Source organism: Lutra lutra, chromosome 5 (genome assembly GCF_902655055.1).
Source record: "Lutra lutra chromosome 5, mLutLut1.2, whole genome shotgun sequence".
NCBI lineage: Eukaryota > Metazoa > Chordata > Mammalia > Carnivora > Mustelidae > Lutra > Lutra lutra.
In genome coordinates, this window is record NC_062282.1 from 61,471,113 (window position 1) to 61,491,379 (window position 20,267).

At 36.0% G+C, this 20,267-nt stretch overlaps 1 protein-coding gene and 1 pseudogene across 3 annotated transcripts in view; one reads left to right on the forward strand and one right to left on the reverse strand.

Annotated features, from left to right (window-relative positions):
• RANBP17 (RAN binding protein 17) overlaps positions 1 to 20,267 on the forward strand; it is a 327,124-nt gene that overhangs the window by 232,681 nt on the left and 74,176 nt on the right. For all 3 annotated transcript variants that reach the window (XM_047729648.1, XM_047729649.1, XM_047729650.1), the window contains 4 exons: positions 1,100 to 1,173; positions 2,213 to 2,293; positions 12,019 to 12,082; positions 12,175 to 12,283. In XM_047729648.1, coding sequence (XP_047585604.1) covers positions 1,100 to 1,173; positions 2,213 to 2,293; positions 12,019 to 12,082; positions 12,175 to 12,283 — 328 coding nt within the window. The remainder of the gene's footprint in view (positions 1 to 1,099; positions 1,174 to 2,212; positions 2,294 to 12,018; positions 12,083 to 12,174; positions 12,284 to 20,267) is intronic.
• On the reverse strand, positions 8,080 to 8,178 carry LOC125101413 (uncharacterized; annotated as a pseudogene).

A 20,267-nucleotide genomic window follows, 5' to 3' on the forward strand; every position in this document is an offset into this window, starting at 1 on the left:
AGCCCAGAACACGAGCTTCTACTTTGCGTAGTGTTGAAAATCCAGATATGAGATCTCTGCAATGAACAGCCTCCTTCCCCTGTATAACCCTATAGTTCTGGGTGCTTTGTGGTGCCCTGTGATTTTTATCTCCCCTTGGTGACCTATGGCAGTATACCAAGCTGGTGTTGACATGTGAAAAGCAAAAGACATAGGGAGTGAGAGCTAAGTTGCCATACCATACCCTAGGAAATAGGCGGATCAGGAGAAAGTGAGAGAACACAATCACAGGGGATCAAATCACAGAAGAGAAATCCCATACAGCTGGTGTCTGGCAGGGATAACCTGGAATCACACCAGAGCATCAGGGAGCATGGAGGTGTCAACCCACCTCTCAGCTTTGCCAGGCTATTAGGGAATATTCCATTGGCTGCTGGTGGCATTTTCCCACTCCAAGTGGGATATGTGTTTACAAGCTCAATGTGGCTTGGGTTGGGACTGAAGTGTTGCACCCCAAAGTCTGCAGCCAACACTCCCTAATTGGAAGCTTAGTGGATTCCCAGGCCCCGATGTATTCAGCAGAGAATCTGTGAGCCTGGGATTTCAGTTTCATCATGGAAAGTAAGACCTATCTCTGTATTTGGGGGAGCTTAATTGAGAGATTTTTGAGGAGAATGTCTATAAATTCTTTAATTTCCTCTTACTTTTGAAATCCTTCTTTTTACAACTAACATAATCCTGAATTATTTGATGGTTTCCTGATATCTAGAATAGATAGGAATTTTTTTTAATTGTTGGAGCCTTTTATTGAAACACTCCATTTTTTAGCCCTTTATATACATACACCCATCTTCGAGAAAGGGGTGGTTTGAGAGAAAAAAATTATGTGGTGTTCTGGGAACAAACCAAGTACATGAGTGTGGGTGTGTATTTCAAAATAAGAGAGGTACTTCCTGGAAGAAAAAGAGAGTAAATTATTAAATTATATATTTTTTAAAAATCCTTCATTTGCTCTCCTACCCACTCCTTTCTTCGGTGTGGATGCAACAATGCTTTAAATCTTAGTTGTTTGAAAATACATGTTAATGATAAAGCTTTTAACAATTATGTTTTCATCCAGGTATATGCCCGTATGTCAGAAGTTTTAGGAATAACAGATGACAACCATGTTCTAGAAACATTCATGACGAAAATGTGAGTTCTTTGATTTTTCTTTTGTTGTTGTTGCTTTGAATGTAATAGATATTTTTACTGTGTTTAAATCTCTTAATAAATTTTAGCTTTTAAATAAAAGACCTTCTTAAATTATGCTATAATTCTTAGAATGGTAGCATTGTTCTTAATTGAAACAATTTCACATATTTAAAATTCACCACCCAAAGACGTTCTGATTTGTCAAGGTACCCATACAACTGCAGTAGGCAACATCAAAATATGGTTTTAAAATGTTTACAGACTTTGATTCCTCAAGTCAGTTGGGCAGCATTTTTGTTTTTAATTAGAACGAAAATACCCAATTTCAAAGACCAACTGAAGAGATTATTGCAAACTGGAATCATTGGGAGAGGTTTGATTGCCTTAAGACAGGGCATTCATTGATTCCACCAAGAACCTATGCCTATCAGAGACATACTCATGGAAACTTCCCTTAAATCATCCTTTATAATCTGTTAGCAGAATTAACTAGCTTGTAGTCATGGACATAATTTTGTACATTTAGCATGAATTTGTATGCCTCCATTTGGCAACCCACTTTTATCTGTGTAATGGATAGACAGTACTGTGTTGCTTGCAGAGAAAAGAGCTACATAAACAATCATGACCATAGAAGTGAGCTTTGGAGCCACAAGTTTGATGGTTCATTTCTTGGCACTTAACTGTCAGCGTCTATTTGATTTCCTTTGTAACTCTTGCTGTCATTCCCTAATATATTTGTTTTAGAATCAAATTTGATGTTCCTTCTGTGAAATAGGCAGTTTTTTCATTTATAAAACTAAATTTAGAGAATTATATACCATTTGGAAAACAGTGTTCATTATACATTGATTGGATATAATTTTGATGATGCCAGTAAAAAGAATAGAATAGAAAATGCTCTAGTGGTATTTAAACCTGTTTTTCAACTTTATGAGATATTTCTGCTTTAGGTGACCGAACTTACATAAATGTATGTTCTCTCTATACAAGCAAATACCTTACTTACAATTAAAAGCATTTTTTTCCCCATACTTAGTGTTACAAATCTTAAATACTGGGGAAGATGCGAGCCTGTGATTTCAAGAACTCTTCAGTTCCTAAATGACCTTTCTGTTGGATATCCTTTTTACTGTATGTCTGGTAATGTATAGAAACACCATAATGCATGCATTCTGTTGGCTGGGTATATATGTTTATAAGGTTTGTAATTGTTTAAAACAAACCCTTCATTTAGCCTTATGTGTAAAGTATGGTTTTGAAAGATTTATATTAGCTATGAACTATGAACATTTATTTCGTCTCAGTTGAATTTATATGGATATATAGATTCCTAACTAGTTAAACTTATGTTTTTATCTAGTTTAATAAATGGATACATAAGAGTATGCAACCAAATGTGTTTTAGTCTGTGATTTTTCTTAATTGTCAGGGAGTTCTTGTTTTAAAAGAAAGCATGTAACTAATTTGAAGAAGGTCAAGATGTTCTAAAAATATTACCTTCTAAAAATTGAATTCCTGAGGGTAAATACTATAGCTTTAGTATTCTTCAATTGAAAAGAATATTATTTTGATTAGTTAAGAGGCACAAAGGAGTAATAGGAAGAAAATTATATAAGTTTTTTTTTTACCACTTCTTAGATTATTGCTGCCACCAAATCAACAGCTTATTTACTCTAAAATAAGATTTCCCATTATGCATTAAATGTTTGGGTTTCTATCTTTAGCAGATTTTTTAAATCTAAAACCAGAATCATCCTTTCTTATTATATTATAGTTAATACTATTGTCCTGTTTCTTCCAATGAGAGAGAAGCATGTAGATTGTCTTTTATATGTTAGCTTCATAGGAGTTATGAAAAATAAGTGTTGGTTTAGTTAACCACCAAGATCAGCTGATATTTAAATATGAGAACGGGATTCTGAAAATCGGTGGCATTGGATGGAAATTTTTAATGCAGGTTTACTGCAGGAATATGTTTGTATTAGTTAAGTTTAAAATTGTGTTCCTTGGGAAACCATAAAAGATTTCCAAAGTATTAGACACCCACTTTTGTGCTGGAATTTAATATGCAACTTTTTATTGGAAAATAATCGTCCTTGTCTGGCAAAATCCACCATGCAATATTTCTGTTAGTAGGTATAATGTAATAAAGACAGGGAGGGCTATTTATCACTACAAATTTTGAGGATTTCAGGATTCTTTTTATTATTTTAATATATTTCTTTGATATTAAATCAGAAAAATGATAAATTACACCTGTCCAGGCTGTTTTTCCTTTTTACTGGAAAGTGATGTACAACCCAATTCCAGTGGTCATTTTGGCTTTTTAAGATATGTATTTTTTCTTATTAAAAAAAAACCCAACCTGTATTTTTTTTAATAATAATGCTGAAATACTCTTTATTTCTAACATATGAAGTGGTTTATAAGTACTTCTAGTCTTGCAAACTCTGGCCTTTTCACAATGAATTACTTTGAGAGCATATTATCTGGAAAGAAGCCTGTGTTGTTTTACAGCACGTATCTATTGTTTAGATTTACCCTATTTTTAGGGTGGAATTGAAATCTCATACAAAATTAATTTGATTTGTATTCTTTTTGGTATAATTTGCAAAATGCCTAATTTATTTCTATCCACTATTTAAGTAAGATCCTGTTCCTATCATCTTATATCTCTTACATATTCTTTAATCCTAAAATTATAACCTTTTGTTTCGTAAGCTGTTTAGTGCTTTTGAACACTTCTTGAAGTTCATAAAAAATCATATTTTCAGAAAACTTATTAGATAAAACTTAAAAGCTATAACATTTAAACCAAAGGGTACGAATGATTTCAGCTTGGGTACATTGATTTATATTTTTTTAACAATTATTTCAGGTTTCCATATTTAGAAATATATATTAGTTCAATTTGATTTCAGTGCTCAGTTATTTGAATTATAAATCATTATGTCCCTTCTAGCTGATCAGTCATGAAATATCTTTGAATTCATTTACATAATGGAATATGTGAGTGGTATGTCTATTTCAGTGCAGTTGCTGGTTACCTAATGCTTGTTTTGTTATTTCCAATCGATTTCCTTATTATAATGCGTTTTAAAATCCTGATTTTAAAGCAATGCATTATATCTGTGTTAAAAATAAGATGGCACTCTTCAGCAGTATAGAAACAGTTATGCGAGATAAAAATCATCACCAACTGACCTCTATTAATGGAAATCTGTTTATATATTAATATTCAAAATATTTGTATTTAAAATATTAGTAAGGAATAACTGAAAAGCATCTTACTACAAAGTTTTTAAATGTTCCTGATTATTTTCTAATGCATGTCTTCAGATACTTTTCTTCTCTTTTCTTTTCTTTTTTTTTTTTTCTCTTTTTTATCTTCTTCAGAGTGAATCCTACTCAGTGTTTGCTTATGGTTCTCAAAGCCAGTCTGTGAACTTTGGTGTTCTTATATCTGACCACTTGTTTGGAAATTGAAGTCACAAAAGATCCTCAATTTTAGAAAGTGCTAAGAAGATTCAGGTTTACTTGCCTTAAGGTCGTAGTCTCAAACTTTAGTGATGATCAGAATCATTAGAGTGCTTGTTAGAATATAAATTACTGGACTTGAGCCCCAGAGTTTATGTTTTAGGAGGTGTTAGACTGAGGCCTGAGAATTTACATCTTCAGCAAGTTTCTGGGGATGCTAGTGGCTTAGGGACTGTACTGTGCTTTTTAAGATAATTGAAAAATAGGACCGGATGTCCTAAATAAGAAAATCAGGTACCTCTTTATAAGACTGTCTTCACTAGGGAAAGGCGGAACTGACATTTTTAGGGATAGCATAGTTCCTTTAAATCATAATGTGTGTGAGGAGGCCATTACGTTAAGTCCCCAGATTTTAACTGGAGAACCTGTTGCTTTTTGCCCCAAGGTTTGAAGCTTTCCAAGTTAGTAAGACTAGTGTCTTACTAAATTTAAAATTTAGTGGCCTTTCTGAGGGAAAATTTTTGTTTTCCTGTCAGATTCATTGCATGGGACATATACAATACATCTAGCAAATACATCTGAGTAGCTTTTTAATAAACTCTTTAAATTTCCAAGACTAAAATTCAAGAATTCCAGATTCTAAATAGCTTTATCTAACATGTACAGAGTTGAGATGGCTCTGTCCTGGGCTGCCCTCCACATCCAGGTTTAATACCTATAGATCCTTTTCCCTCTTTCAATTACTTTCCAGTCATAAATTCTAGTTTCTGTTCACCTGGAAAGGAGGTGAGATTGTTCAAGTGATAGAACAGGGGAGCTGCTGGGGGAGGAGGATCATACAAAGCAACCAAATAAACTTATTTTAAGTTCTGAGATAGAGGGAGGAAAGGGTGACATTTCATCAAAAATTCTGTTTGTTTTTTAATCATCATTTCAAGGGTTTTTTCCCTTGAAAAGTAATTAATCAATATTTCTACTTAAATTCATTGTTTACTCAAATTTATGCAACAACATGTCTCACCTTGGGTTTCGGGTAGATAATAATGAGAAAGGAAATTTCATTTTCTGTTAGGCCCTCTGTTGGTAGTTGCCCTTATTACATCATCTTCAAGAAAACTCAGAATATCTTTAGCTTTTAAAAACAGATCCCAAAGCAGATTCTACAATAATTCATGAATTTATCCTAACTCATTTTACCCTGTTAATGCTGTGAACTACAGTTCTTAGGATGAATAACTTCTCCATGTTATTGCAGGACCACCTCTATAATTTGCAGGGGTACAAAATGAAAATGTGGGGTGCCTTTCATAAGTTATTAAGAATTTCAGGGTACCTGGCTGTAGAGATTATTTAAAAATAAAATATTTTTAAAAATTCAGGGGCACCTGGGTGGCTCAGTCAGTTAAGCGTCTACCTTTAGCTCAGGTCATGATCCCAGGGGCCTGGGATCAAGTGCTGCGTTGGGATCCGCAGGGGGTCTGCTTCTCCCTTTGTCCCTCACCCCACTCATGTTCTCTCAGTCCCCCTCTCTCTCTCTCTCAAATAAATGAATCAAGTCCTAAAAAAAAAATTCAAGACCTCAATAACATACCATTGAAGCAAGCACAGGCCCTTCTAGGCATAGAAGAACCCTGTGCACGTGCATAGCATGGACATCCATGAAGCTAGCTCAGGTTCTTTGTTAAAGAAATAATTCCCTCCATTTGGCTTCACATGAGTCCTCTAAGACTTGGAGACTATTTCCTTAGTCCCCGTACACCAGGATTTGGTGAATATAATTCCTACCCACATGCATCATAAATCTTTTTATCCATCAGGAGCTTCTCTCTGTTATTTTCATTTTTACAAACCGAAGCGTCTGCTTCCTATTCAGGCTGCTTGGTCACCGTGATGCTTTTCTTTTTCAACCCCAAACCTCCTCCAGTTTCATTTGTCTTTTCTTGCTTGTTTTTTTTTTTGTTGTTGTGTTAGTGCAAAGCCCAGAACTGCAGCCTTTTGGATTTAACACTGAGTAAGAGTTAAATCATATCATTTAATTCCATATTCATCCTAATGATTTACTTCATATTACTGGCCTCTTTCAAGTCAGCAGATACTAATTAAGCATTTGCTAAGTACAGAGCAAAAAGACAAATGAGACACAGACCCTGTCCTCACAGATTTTAAATTCTAACAGGATCATCCTGATTCCAGACTGCCTTTCACATATTTTTCCTAGGACCTCAAAGTCTGTTGTTTTATTAACAAAGTTTCTTTTTCTTTTTAAAATTCAACTCAAGTAAATTATATACTAATTGTCTGAAAGTCTGTGCATTGAAAATAATGTGGGTGAGTGACATTTTGATATGGTAGCTTTGAGGGAGCTCTTTTTAGGATCATAATTTAGATGTAGCTTATATGGAAGCATTAAGTATATAAGTAATATGCAAGCCAGACATCCTTACCCTGTCACTAATCTTCCCAGCACTGGGGTGTGAATCCTGAATGAGGCGGGGGTCAGGTCAGATTAGGGGGTGACGGATGAAACCAAGGTGTAGAACGAAATAAGGGTGAAGGGTGAAAGTACAATTGGGTATGTCTGTTACAGGAAATGTATTAGTAATAAACAGTAGTAATTCTGCTTTTGTGAAACAGTATTAACATGTATTGCTTTACTTCAGTGAATACCACCATCTCCAGATGGTTTTGAGAATGTTAAATAAAACTAGTTTCAGCATATATCCCTCAGGCATACTTCTATTAACATTTCTGATCAAAAGAAATGTTGATTTCTTTCTTTGTTTTCCATCTCTATTATCCATGGAAAAGTCATCCCATAACTTATCTGCTCCATTTGGTTTTTTTCCTAGAACCAAGTGTGAGAATCCTCTCTACTCCCTTTCTATAACCCACTTTCTCAAACCTTCACCCAGTTCTTTAGATTCCTGCTTCACAAGATTACCTTCTTTGAGTATTATTGTGATCTGATCATTTCTCTTCCCAAAAGCCCAGAATCGCTTCTACTTGCTTCTCAAGTCAAAGTAAAATTATTGATTAGAACTTGAGTCCTGTAAGAGTACTTGACTTACTGAGTTCTCATAACTAATTTCCTGATCTACCACTCAACCACAATCTGTACTTTATGCCCAGGCCAGGGAAATTTATTTTACCTTCCCCTTGACACCCTTCATTATCTTCACTGAATCACCACATATGCTCTTCTTTTCATTTGACCCATTGCAACTCAATTAGGTCTCTTTTAAATTTTCAGGTCTTCCTAAAGACTTGGTGAAGGCGTACTGAAACAGTTAGGATGCTTTGTCATAGTATTAACTGAAAGAACATAAACAAATCCTTTAGTTTCTCTGAGGCTTAGTTACTTCATCTGTAGATAATATTCTAGCTCTTGAGACTTTGTAAGGATTAAGTAAAATAATAGATATGTCATAAAATAATAAATATGTAACAGTACATCTTTGCACAAGGGCCATGCTAATCTTCTCTGTATCATTCCAGTTTTCATATATGTGCTGCCGAAGCTAGCACTTTAACAATGTATCTGTGTTATCGAATAAAATAGGGTACCTGGTACTACTGACCCTATCACATAGTAGGTGCTCACTGAATTTTAATGCCTTTCATTTCATTCCTGTCATCTTTATTTTTCTTAATGTTCCTGAAACCTAGTTCATAGCTATATATCCAGGGATGAATATCATATAGCTTAGTATTGGCTAGTCTTCTCTATTAGTTTGTAAACTATTAGAGATTAGGAGTCTTTTTTTTTTTTTTTCCTCTTGTTTCAGAATTTCACACTGGGCATTTGAATCAATGTTGCCCCCTTTGTTAACTGACAAAGCTTTAACTCCTGTTCCTTAAAAGTAATTATTAGTATTCCTTAAGATGCTTCATTTTGGTGAGACATATTTGGATGTTTTTTAGGTTAGTAGGGTTTATGAATATAATCTCACTTTTGAAATAACAATACTAATATTTCAGTAATTATACTTTGTACCTATCATCCACCTGTAATAATTTCCAACATGTCATTGTCATGTCATGTCATGTCTTCCAACACCCAGCATATCTGTGAACATGACATATCATGTCATGTCATCCAAAATCTAACATATCTGTGAACTTTCTTCTATCATCAAGATCTAATTCTGTCTGCAAAAACTATTTGTAAACATGTATGGTTTTTAAATAATTGCTTTGATCAGCGTATCATCTACTTCTGGTGCTTAGTGAATATTATATGCCTACTATACTGCTCCTTTGATTCTAAAACAAAAATTGCTTTACATTTTAACATTTCTGTAAAGAAGATATGCAAATACCACAACTGATGGTATTTTACACCTTTCTTAGCACATACAGTAATGATGTTTTTTTATAACCACTGGCGTTTTAGGTTTGAGGAAATGTTGTAGATACTCAGTAAAAGCTAGATACCATGGATTGAAGTCATACTTGCTACTTCTCTGCCCATCAACTACTGAAGTGTGTAATACTCCTGTAACTGAAGAAACCAGTTTGTTCTCAATTTAGGTTTCCTTTTTGCCTCAGGTACAAATTTTCAAAACTTTCCAGCATCTCTAAGGTACACCATTTTTCTTGACTTTTTCTTTCCTTTCTTCATTTGTCGTGTTAACTATCAGTAAGACCATGCCCACCTTCCTCAGTGTTTTCATAACTACATGGATACAAACAGGAATTTCCTAGGGATTTTGTTTAGTGTGTTACTGTCAACCCAGCTACGGAGTATGCTCTGTCCTAGATGTGATGAAGGCTCATTAATGATGGTGCCTCCTAAAAGAAGAGTTTCCCTGTTTTTTCTGGGACCCAGTTCCAGTTTCTGTTGTGTCTCAAAAAACTAGTCATCTCTGTAAAGTCACTGGCCTCTTTAAAATCAAATGGATATGATGCAACCTAATGAAAAGAGCATTTGGTGTTGAGTCTGACAGACCTGAATTTGAATCTTAGCCCTGCCATTTACATGTTCCATGCATGACCTTCACTAAATTCTCTTACTGCTGTAGGCTCCTACTACTGGTGCTGTTACGTTAGCCACCCTTACTATGTTCCCGGTGAGGCTCTGTTCCAGACAAGCCTCCGGAATCTGACCTAGTCCTGCCATGCAACCAAAATGTTCCCACCCAACGAAAGTGGTGCCTCTTCTGAGAACCTGAGTCTCTTAGAAAAGTACAAGATGAAAGTAAAAAGATTATAAATATAATGTATCCATTTGCCTTTTTAAAAAAACATTACATACTCTCTTAAGGATCATAATAGCTTTGAGTTGAATTCCTGTAAGGGAATATAAATAATCAGATGAATTCTCATTTATTTCTTTATTGAAAAAAGTAAAAATTTATTCTTAATTTTTTTTTTTTTTTTTTTTTTTTGCTTTAGAATGTAATTAAAAGGCAGCTAGGCTGGCCTTGATACAAAGTGCACAGATGCAGTTCTACAGAAAATGTATCTTTGGCAGATGAGATTCTTCCTGCGAATGTTCTGTTTATTGCTACCATAAATATTCCATTGTCAAAACATGACTTGCTGTTTATTAGTAGCACTGACAGGAAGATTCCTATTAATGGCAGCATTCTTATTACCCATAGACCCTGTCACTTTTAACTTTGCAATTCCAGGAGAATTGTATTTGGTAATTACTTAAGATATGTCTTAGTTTATTGATCCCCACCCCTGTTTAACTGAGTGAAGTTTGAGTGGCAGTTCTTCTGCTCAGTGATTTATACTGGGAACAAACCATCAGATCTCATCCTTGTATGCAGGGAGAGATCTCCTGCCTATCATCCCCTGATCTTGTTCCCCTTCAGCCTGCCAGAAAAACACAGTGCACTGAGCACCCCCTGAGAGCAGTGCGCTGAGGAAAATGCGTGGGTGTGGCCCCTGCCCATGGGAGGCTTGCCGCCTTCATATGGAGGTGAGCCAGATACACATGCTTAACATGCAGATGGAATGGTTGCTTGAGTCAGAGGGCCTTGAATCTGAATTATACCCTTTGTCTTTTGGAAAGTTTTATTTAATTTTTTTGAATTTGTTTCTTCGTCAGAAAACCGGAAGTGATACTACCTACCCCCATGGGCTTGTCAGAATTAACCCTGCAAGTAGCAAACATTCTGTACGTGTTACTTCTCTGAATCTTTGTTTCTTCCTCCCTGACTTACAATTGGTGAAGACGTTTGCCTCCTCTGAGTCTCGCAACAATCCTGGAAGATAGCTTGGGTGTCATTTGTTGAAGAGGGAGACTAAGGCTCAGAGGATCTGAGTATAGTACTCAGACTCATTCAGCTGATCGAATGGTATAGTCAAGCCAAAAGCCCAGCTTTCCTGACTCAGGTTCATTGTTTTTTCTGCTCTTTTACACCAATACCTGAATGACGAAGTAAAAGAAGAGGGTGTTTGTATACTCAATAGATGTTCTTAGAAACACATCAGCCCTTCTTTGATGGCAGCACTGACCGGAAATTATTTAGGCCTTGCGCTGATGTTTATCATTTCTCAACTTTATTCTTCTTCTGAGTTGAACTGTTCAGGGTGGCAATGTGGCCCAGTAGAAAGAACATGGCCTCTGTAGTCAAACCTCAGTTCAGATCACGGCATTGTAGTCCACAGTAAAAATAAATTTTTACTTTTTTCATTGTAGTCCACAGTAATCTTGGGCAAGTAACTTACTTCCTCTGAACTTTGGTTTTCTTATCTATGGATTAGAAATAAGAAATGATATTTAACAGGCTAATTGTGAAGATTAGGTGAATGAACACATATAAACATCTTTTAACACCTAGGGTGTTAGATGTAGTAGGGTCTTGAGAAATATTGGGTCATTTAAGCCTGTACTTCAACACTTGATGACATGCAGTCAGCTGCATCTAATTGTATTCTGATCTTCTTCATCTAAAGCAGAATTTTCTCAGATTTCTAACTGGGCTCATTGTTTCTTGGAATTGAACAATTTTCTCTTTCTGGATGGTCTATTATGAGTCTTTTATAATTATTTTTTATGAAATAATATTAAGTGAAAAGAAGTTCTCAAGTTATATCCAAAATGTAAAAAGGGTCAGTTTTAATTTTCTACTATCAAGACTTTAATAGTAAAGAAGTTTTTGTCTTAATTATAAAATTCATTTTTCCTTTCCGTAACTAGAATATGTATAAGATAGGAAAAGTAATTGCACTGGTTAATAATGGATTATCATTCTTAACAGAATGAAAGACATTTCTGTAGCAATACTCTTTAGAAATAATATTGATTCTTCATAAATAGAAATTGATGCCATTATAATTCAGTGTTATTTTGTGATATATTATCTGTTGATAAGACAATTATATTTCCCCACATTCCTTAACTTCTATTACCTATATCCTTTTAAAAAAACTTGTGAAAATAGATGCCGTGAAATTCATGCTAAAAAACCACACGGTAAGTCTTACTTCCTTTCATTCATGACTAGGATTTTCTGGGTAGTTTAGGTGAAGCGTTTGTAACTTTGGATGCCCTTTTGCTTTCAATAGAGTGAACACTTTCCCTTCCTTGGAATCAGTGACAATTACAGTGTCAGTGACTTCAGGTGCCGAACTATCTTCTACACTGCCCTCACTCGCCTTCTGATGGTAGATCTAGGTAAGGTGAAGAATTGATTCTTAACTTGATTAAGAAGGGCTCAACAATCTTCTTGTGCAGTTAAAGGAGCACACTGTTAGTGAGGACCATATTTAAGCTACTAGAACTTGCCATCTTCGACAGTTTTCTGCAGCTCTCTATGATTTGGGCATCAGAGCCAAAAGACAAATCTTTGTATTTAAAGTGGTATTTTTCACTTTGAATAGAACCTGCATTAATTCTTTACCTCAGGGTTTTCTGGGTATCCCTTGATCCATTAATTTTACTGCTATGAATCTAGGAGCAGTCTTCAATACTGAAAAGCTTTACACACAAAGATTTTTCTTTGTAATGACATTTAATCTAGAGAAAAAATGGAAATGATGTAAATATCCAGCAATAGGGAATTGTAAAATTACAGCGTATCTACTTACTTGATGGAGTAGTCTGTCCTCATTAAAATTGGGACTTGAAGATAGCGCAATACATGGAATTTTATAATATTAAGTGAAAAAGCTAGCTGTTAAACTGTGCAAATGATATGAGTGTGCCTGGGGTGTGGGTGCAGAATGCATCCAAAAAAGACTTAAGTGAAATTCTTTAAAAATGTTAAATGTTGTTTTGTGATAGTGAACTATAGGTGACTTTTCCTCATTTTTGATTATTTAAAAATTTTTTTAAGGTGTTCACTTTTCTAATTGGAAATAATACAACTTCTTTAAAAATGTCTTCCACTGAAAGGCTTAGCTAGACATATCCACAGGTACCATCCACAGGTAGACAGTACCTGAGGATGGACACTTAAGCCTCTTTGTGGCGACCATATTATTCTGGATTCCCATTTTCCCCCCATGTTTGAATACTGCAGATTAAATTAATCAGTTTATAGACACAGTGTCATTGTGTCATGACAATGTTATTGTTAATCAATGACAATATATCATCCTTAGAGAATATAATAGCAATGGTACTTTTTTTCATCCTTTTTCTTGTAATGTATTGATTGATCCATCAACTTAAATGTGAATTTTTTAAAAAATGATCATACAAAAGGAAAAAGGATAAATAATTTTCTTTTGCACATAAAAGACATTGCTCCATGTAGTAGAAAGGTGACTGAACTGCCCTCTGTTCCACATCTCTATTATTTTCATGCATTTCAACAGAATAAATTACAAGAAGAGACAAACAGCCAAAAGTTGAGAGAAATGCATCTAGAATGATTAAGAGGCTTGGTGGGATTGATTTCTAAAGAAAGATTAAAAGAACCATGTATGTATAACTTGGCTAAGTGACAACTAGGGCTTGAGGCAAAGAGAACTGTCTCTAAATATTTGAAGAGTGTAAACCAGGCATGCGAAACCCAATCATCTGCTACCTTAGGCAAGTGGGAGATCTGAGTGACAGTTTCTCATCCTGCACCCTGCCCTGCATTACCTCTTGGCTGCTGCACCAGAGAGAAGAGGAGCAGCCGACTCTTTGTCATTGTCCTCAGTCATCATTGAGAGAACACGCTGTGCTGTGAGCTCGGAGGGCAGGACAGAAACCAGCGAGGCACACAGGCCCCTGCCCTCAAGGAGCTTGCCCTTTCGCTTTCCTCCCAGTTGTCCAAGCATTAAAGAAGACTGTGTCTAGACCGAATTTATTTCCTGAAGCCTTAACAAATGCTCCTTTAATGATGCCATCAGATCGAGAAAACCAAAACTGGAGGACAAGATGGAGGAGATTTCCTAGCAATAAGTTCATGTCACACATGTTTTCAGGACCTGCAAAAGGAGTGGGTCAAGATCCTTTCTCATATAGTCATCATAGACCAAAGAACCTTCCATAAATCCGTGGGAGCCTAAACAACAGACAGCACTGCTGGTATTCACAGCACGCCCGCACTTATGGTGATGATAACAGAGAGTCACGAAGGTGCCCAGAAAGACCCTGCGTTACACGCTGCCACTTTGAAAACTACTTTTATTTATCATCGCTTAACGTAAACTGTGAGGTATGAGAAGCTAAAGGAAAATATATAAACTTGAATAACTGAGAAAGGATTTTATTCAGTTTCTCAAGGTTAGGTTCCTTTGAATTACTTAACCCATAACAATATAAAGTATAAATTGATATTTTTTTAGTTCACAGCATTTTTAAAAAAGGTCAATCTCCATTATGTTGCAAACACATCTTGGATAGCTTGGCAGAGATGGAAACTGACTATGTAAAGTGCCTGGTATGTGGCAGGCACTCAGTACGAGGAAATTGAGTCTGGGTATGGGTAAAGTTAGAAACAATGGCAACCACAGTCATGGAACTTTTACATTGTTTGAAGAGAAGTCTTTATTTATTAGTGGTTTTCACTTTTTGAAATAACTAAACGTATACTATAAGCATCAAGGGACAATTTGTGGTATATATTACCTGAGCTTCTATTTCTGGTGAAGAGCCAGAGCTGCTCTTCTTCCCAAAATACACGGAGCTCCTTCATGGCATGGACTTTGCCTTCTTCAAGTTTTCTAGCACCGATCTCCTGTTGTTACCTTGTAGGTGCTCAGTAAATATTTAGCGAATGAATGAATGACACCTAAGTATATTGCAGCCAAGATGCCATCATCATGGTTCCTGGAATCAGCAATTCCTACCAGGTTCTTTCTGGGAGTAGCTTTGATCGTTGGCCTCTCCAAGACAAAACAAACCAAGGGGCTGACTACTTTCACAAGTGATCATCTACCCGTGGCCACTCTTGTGCTCGATTAATCGCTTGTTGCTCTCTGTTCAAAGTGTTATTACTTCATAGATGATCATTTGTTGAGTGTTGCTGAACACAGTTTTATTATTTGAAACCTTGTCTCACAAACTAGGTTGACTGGAACGTTGCTGCCAGAGTTCCTGTATGTGTGGCTTTATAGTTTTCTATTGTGTATTCACTGTCATGGAAACAAAGAAAAAAGAGATGGTGCTATTGTCAAAAGAAGCACAGATCCATGTATTAAGTGAAAGAAGTAAAAATATTAGGTAGTGAGAATTCTTCTCAAATTAAAGAAAAATTAAGGAAGAACTTTTATATCACTGATTTTTTTTTAATCAAATAGAAAAACCCCTCAGCAACCTGCTTGCAAAACACAGGATGTAAGTCTTGGACAGAAATATAAAGCATATTCTAATTGAATCCAACAAACTAAACAGAGTACGTTGTGTATGAGCCATACGTGCACACTGGAGTGATTAGAAAAGGGGGAAGAAATTGGGTGTCACATTAATTGGTGTTTACTTTGAAATCCATTTTGGTTTCTAGTCAATTATTTGTACTCTGTATGAATTTAATTAGATGCTATGTGCCCCAGGTTGTATTTCAGATGAAAATGGGGGTTTTTTGGCAATAAACAGTTGTACCATTTTATCAAATTGCTCCTTGGCTACACTAGATGAAATGTTCGCTTGTATAAAGAACAGAATTGAAAGCATTTCATCATCAGAATGATGGTATTTAATGTTGGCCATGTATTTCCATATTCTAAGAAATTATAAAAATTAATGCAAAAACTCTCTTTGCAAGATAACATACACACAGAAGAAAATGGGTGGCCATCCGTATGTGCACGCATGTTAGTCCTTCCAAGAATCACTTAAAGTTCCCTAGGTTATTTTTAAATTAACTTTGTCAATCTAATAAACTAAAGGAAAGATAATATTACCCAAGCCAGTAAATGGAGACCCTCTAGGGAGCAGTTCAGTATAAAATACTTGAATAAATAAAACCTTCTATTTTGTTTAATTTGAATAGAGGTGAATTCAGTTGACAAATATTGGAGAAGGGGAAGTGTGGAAAAGAACTACACCAACACTCTGTTTTGTGGAGAACTGAGTATTATTCATTGCAAATTAGGTTTTTACCAGCCACAAACTTAGAATTACTCAGTGTCATTAGAATTGTTTTTCCTTGGTATCACTAACAGTTGCTTTTCTCGGCCTTTTTATGACTGCACCTTATCTGAACTACTCAGATGAGAAGCATATTGATAGGATCTGGGAAATTGCATACTGCGGAAAGCAGTGCTTTCCCTAGATACTCAAACTCTAAGAAGAAGTCATATCTTGTAATGATCAAGGGATTGTTAATGTTAATGTTATTTATAGACATTAAGAGGTATTTTCTCTATAGGGAGGAGTGTGCTATAATACTTACCTACCTTTATGGCTTTTAATAGATAATTGGCACCTGAAGATATTCCTAGCTTAAATTTGAGGAATTTTAAATAAAAAGTAAATGAGTTAAGTAAAAAGGGAAGAGTATTCTAGAAATAGCTACTAATGATAAAAGTAAAAATACACAGAGGAAGGAAATTTCCTTTTCTTTATTATTAATAACTAACATTTGTTTATAAATCTATAGTCTACAAACCACTGTCACATACATTATGCTATTTGATCCTCACAACAGCCCATGTGAAATAGGTTTTATTGCATTGCTTATCTGTTAGAAAGGTGAGGTTCAGAGAGACTAAATGACTTGCCCAAGGTCAGTCGTATAACCTGTAGCCCTGTGACCGCACATTCTTATTCACTTGTACTAACTACACTGTTACTTCACCTTTCATATTCTCAACCAATTAGGAAAGGTAACTTTTTCTTTTTTATTTTTATTTGAACTGTTTGAACTGAATGATTGATTTGAGGCTTGAGGGCAGTGAGAAGGGAGAAGGGATTACTTTCCAAGCTTCTATCAAATAACCAGATAGATTAATGTTATTTGCCCTATATAGGTATATTATAGTCCTTTCGTCGGTGAAAATCAAATGTAGTTTTTAAAATTTGTCCTCATGTCCTGATAATTGGCCAAAGCATATTTATTCTCATGGATAAAAAGAACACAGAGGTAGATGTCCCAGAAGGGTTTAGCAAGTGAGAAGCTTGATCAGAAATAACTAATGTTCTGATAGATAAGAATACGTCAATATATCACCTGTGTCCATGACTTGGCAGAGACGATCTGGAAAATAGACATGGGGGGTGGGGGGACTGGGCAATAAGGGGTAAAGAAGCAGCTGGAAATACTTAGAATCTATAATGAGATAATTAAGACTAATTAGCCGGCCCTGTAGGCAGAAAGCAGCCCATTAAGTCCAGATCCAGTTTTAATAACTTACCTGGTTTTGAGGGTAGAGAGTCTAGAGCACCCCAGGGAACGAGATGCTTTAGGGATGAAACTTTTCGGGGTGGGTTTCCTAGAAAAAAAGGTCTGCAGTGGGCGGTGTATTTTTCTTCTGAGAACTAAAATAAACATTCTAGGTCCCTAGGGAGAGGAATTAAAGGGAGTCTCAATTTTCTCATCTATGAAATGGAGATATCTATCTTAAAGAATTGTTACATGCTTTAAATAAGAGAAAGAGGTGTGAAAAGGCCTGGAACAATTCCTCTCACAAAACAAGTACTCAGTATGTATTAATTAAGACAGAAATATTTATTGGATATACAATCAGGGGCACAGACTGACACCAGGACCTCAAAATGAGGCAAGTTCACTACCTTTAGTATAGCTACTCTGCCTTCAGCACTTGGGCTATTATTTTCTTATAGGAGCGGAAGCTGATGTCACTTCCTGACAGGTCCTACAGCAGCCTGCCCTCCCTGAAGCCATGGTCCTGTCACAGCCAGCTACACCTCCTAGGCTGTGTAGGGGAGAACTGAAAGGAAAACTAAATTTTGGCCCATGGTAGCACCTTTTTGGCCCACAGTAGCACCTTCTAGCTAGGCACCTTCCTCAAGACTTATTCTAATAGAACTGGAGAAGTGCTATCCCAGTGAAGCCCTGGGGAACAGCAGATGGCACAGGCCTAGGCCTGCAGAAGTCACTGGGTCTTTTGATAGGACCCATTGGTGTGTGGTTTTAAGTTATTTTCCTTACTCGTCTGCCTCTGTATCTTCTTGTTTGCCTCTGCTCTTAATTCTCTGTAGTTTGGAACAGAGAGCTTGCTCACGTTAGCTCTGACCTTTACTAATTATATTAGTTACCTATTACTCCCATTACAAATTACTGCAAATTTTTGGCTTAAATATTACAGATTTATGATTTTACAATTCTGGAGGTCAGAAGTCCAAAATGGGTCTCGGCCGGCTAAAATCAAGGAGTCGGCAGGGCATCATTCCTCTCTGGGGCCCTGCGGACAGATCCGCTCCCTTGCTTTTGCGGCTTACATGCCACCTGCTTTCCTGGGCTCGTGGCCCCTTACACCAGCCACAGCAGGTCAAGTCCTTAGGCTGCCATCTCTCTGGTGTTCCCTGTCTACTTTTCTCTAACACTTTGAGGACCTCTGTGATTACCTTGGACCCATCTGGATAACCCAGGATAATCTTCTCTTTTAAAGACAATTAACAACCTCAATTCCCCTTTGTTTATAACCTGGCATATTCGCAGATTCCAAGCATTAGGACATGGGCATCTTTGGGGGCCATAATTCTGCCTGTCCTACTAACCTATCACTAATACCAAAGTATTTCACATAATAGTTACCATATAATAAATCCTCAGTACCTGTTGGCTACCATCATTTATTATTATCATAATTATTTGTACTATTAACTTCTCCTTGACTACTCTCCCAGGTCCCTAGTAATCCAACCTCAGTTTCCATTTGAATTTGAGGAAATGAGAAGTTTCCTGTTCTGCATACTTCTAAAGATGGAGAGAATTTTGTTGATGGTGGTTTTTTGTTGTTTTATGGTGGGTTTTTGGTGGGTTTTTGTTTTTTTGTTTTTTTTAGATTCACATGCCATAAAATTCACACTGTTAAAGTATAAGTTCAGTGGTATTTAGTACAGTCAGAATATTCACAAGGCTATACAACCATCACCGTTATCTAATTCCAGAATATTTTCATCACCCCAGAAAGAAATCCTGTATCTTAAAGTAGTTATTTCTTACTTCCCCTGACCCCAGCCCCTGGTAACCACTAATCTACTTTCTGTCTCTATGAATTTGCCCATTCTAGAAATTTCATCTAAACAGACTCATGTAATATGTGGCCCTTGTGTCTGTTTTCTTTCACGTAGCATAACATTTTCGAGGCTTATTCATATTTTACCATATCTCAATACTTCATTCGTTTTTATGGCTAATACTCCATTGTATGGCTGTACCACATTTTGTTTGAACAGTTGGGTTTTCACCCTTTCGCTGTTATGATAATGCTGGTGTGAGCATCTATCTGTAAGTTTTTGTGTGGATATGCTCTTTGAATTCTCTCAGGTGTATACCTGGGAGTAAAATTGGTAAATCAAATGGCAGTTCTATGTTTAACTTTTTGATTATCTGCCAAACTGTTTTCTACAGTGGCTGCATCGTATGACACTGGCTGCACCAGTTTACATGCCCACCACTCAAGGTCTTAAATTGTATAAAATAACAAACGAAGTGTCTTAAAAATAGCATACCCGAGAGCCAATATACTAAAAAGGTTACCGTTAGTATTTTAATGTGACTTCTCTGAAGGAAAATAAATCGGAACTCCTAAAGTGAATAACTTCCTGTTGAATCAGATCCTCAGAAATCCAGTAGAGGGGATTAGATTTGGCTTTTACTGAAAAGCTGAAGAATTTATCATTTTTATTATGCATGACTGAGAACTGCAACAGTGTTCCATTAATATTTACTTTTCCTGATGCCGGTGAACATATTACTCTGTAAATTGGCACTTCACCTTCAAACCTACTGGTTTCTGGGCCCTGGTCAGAAAAAAAATGAGCAGTTTCAATTATTATTTATAAAATGGTCACATATACATTTGGCATTCTAAATATATGACTGCATAATTGAATATGAAGTTATAAGAGAGCAAACTTGTGTTTTCTCCTTTCCTATCAGAAGCAGTAATTGATACCTCTAGGAGTAAAACAAATAAGGAAAAAATCTCTAATAAATGTTTTATAGAGTTTGTTTGCATTATATAAACAAAAATGACCAGTTTTCCAGCTTAGATAATACAACGTATTACCCTGCAGTAAGAGAGGAACAGGGCTA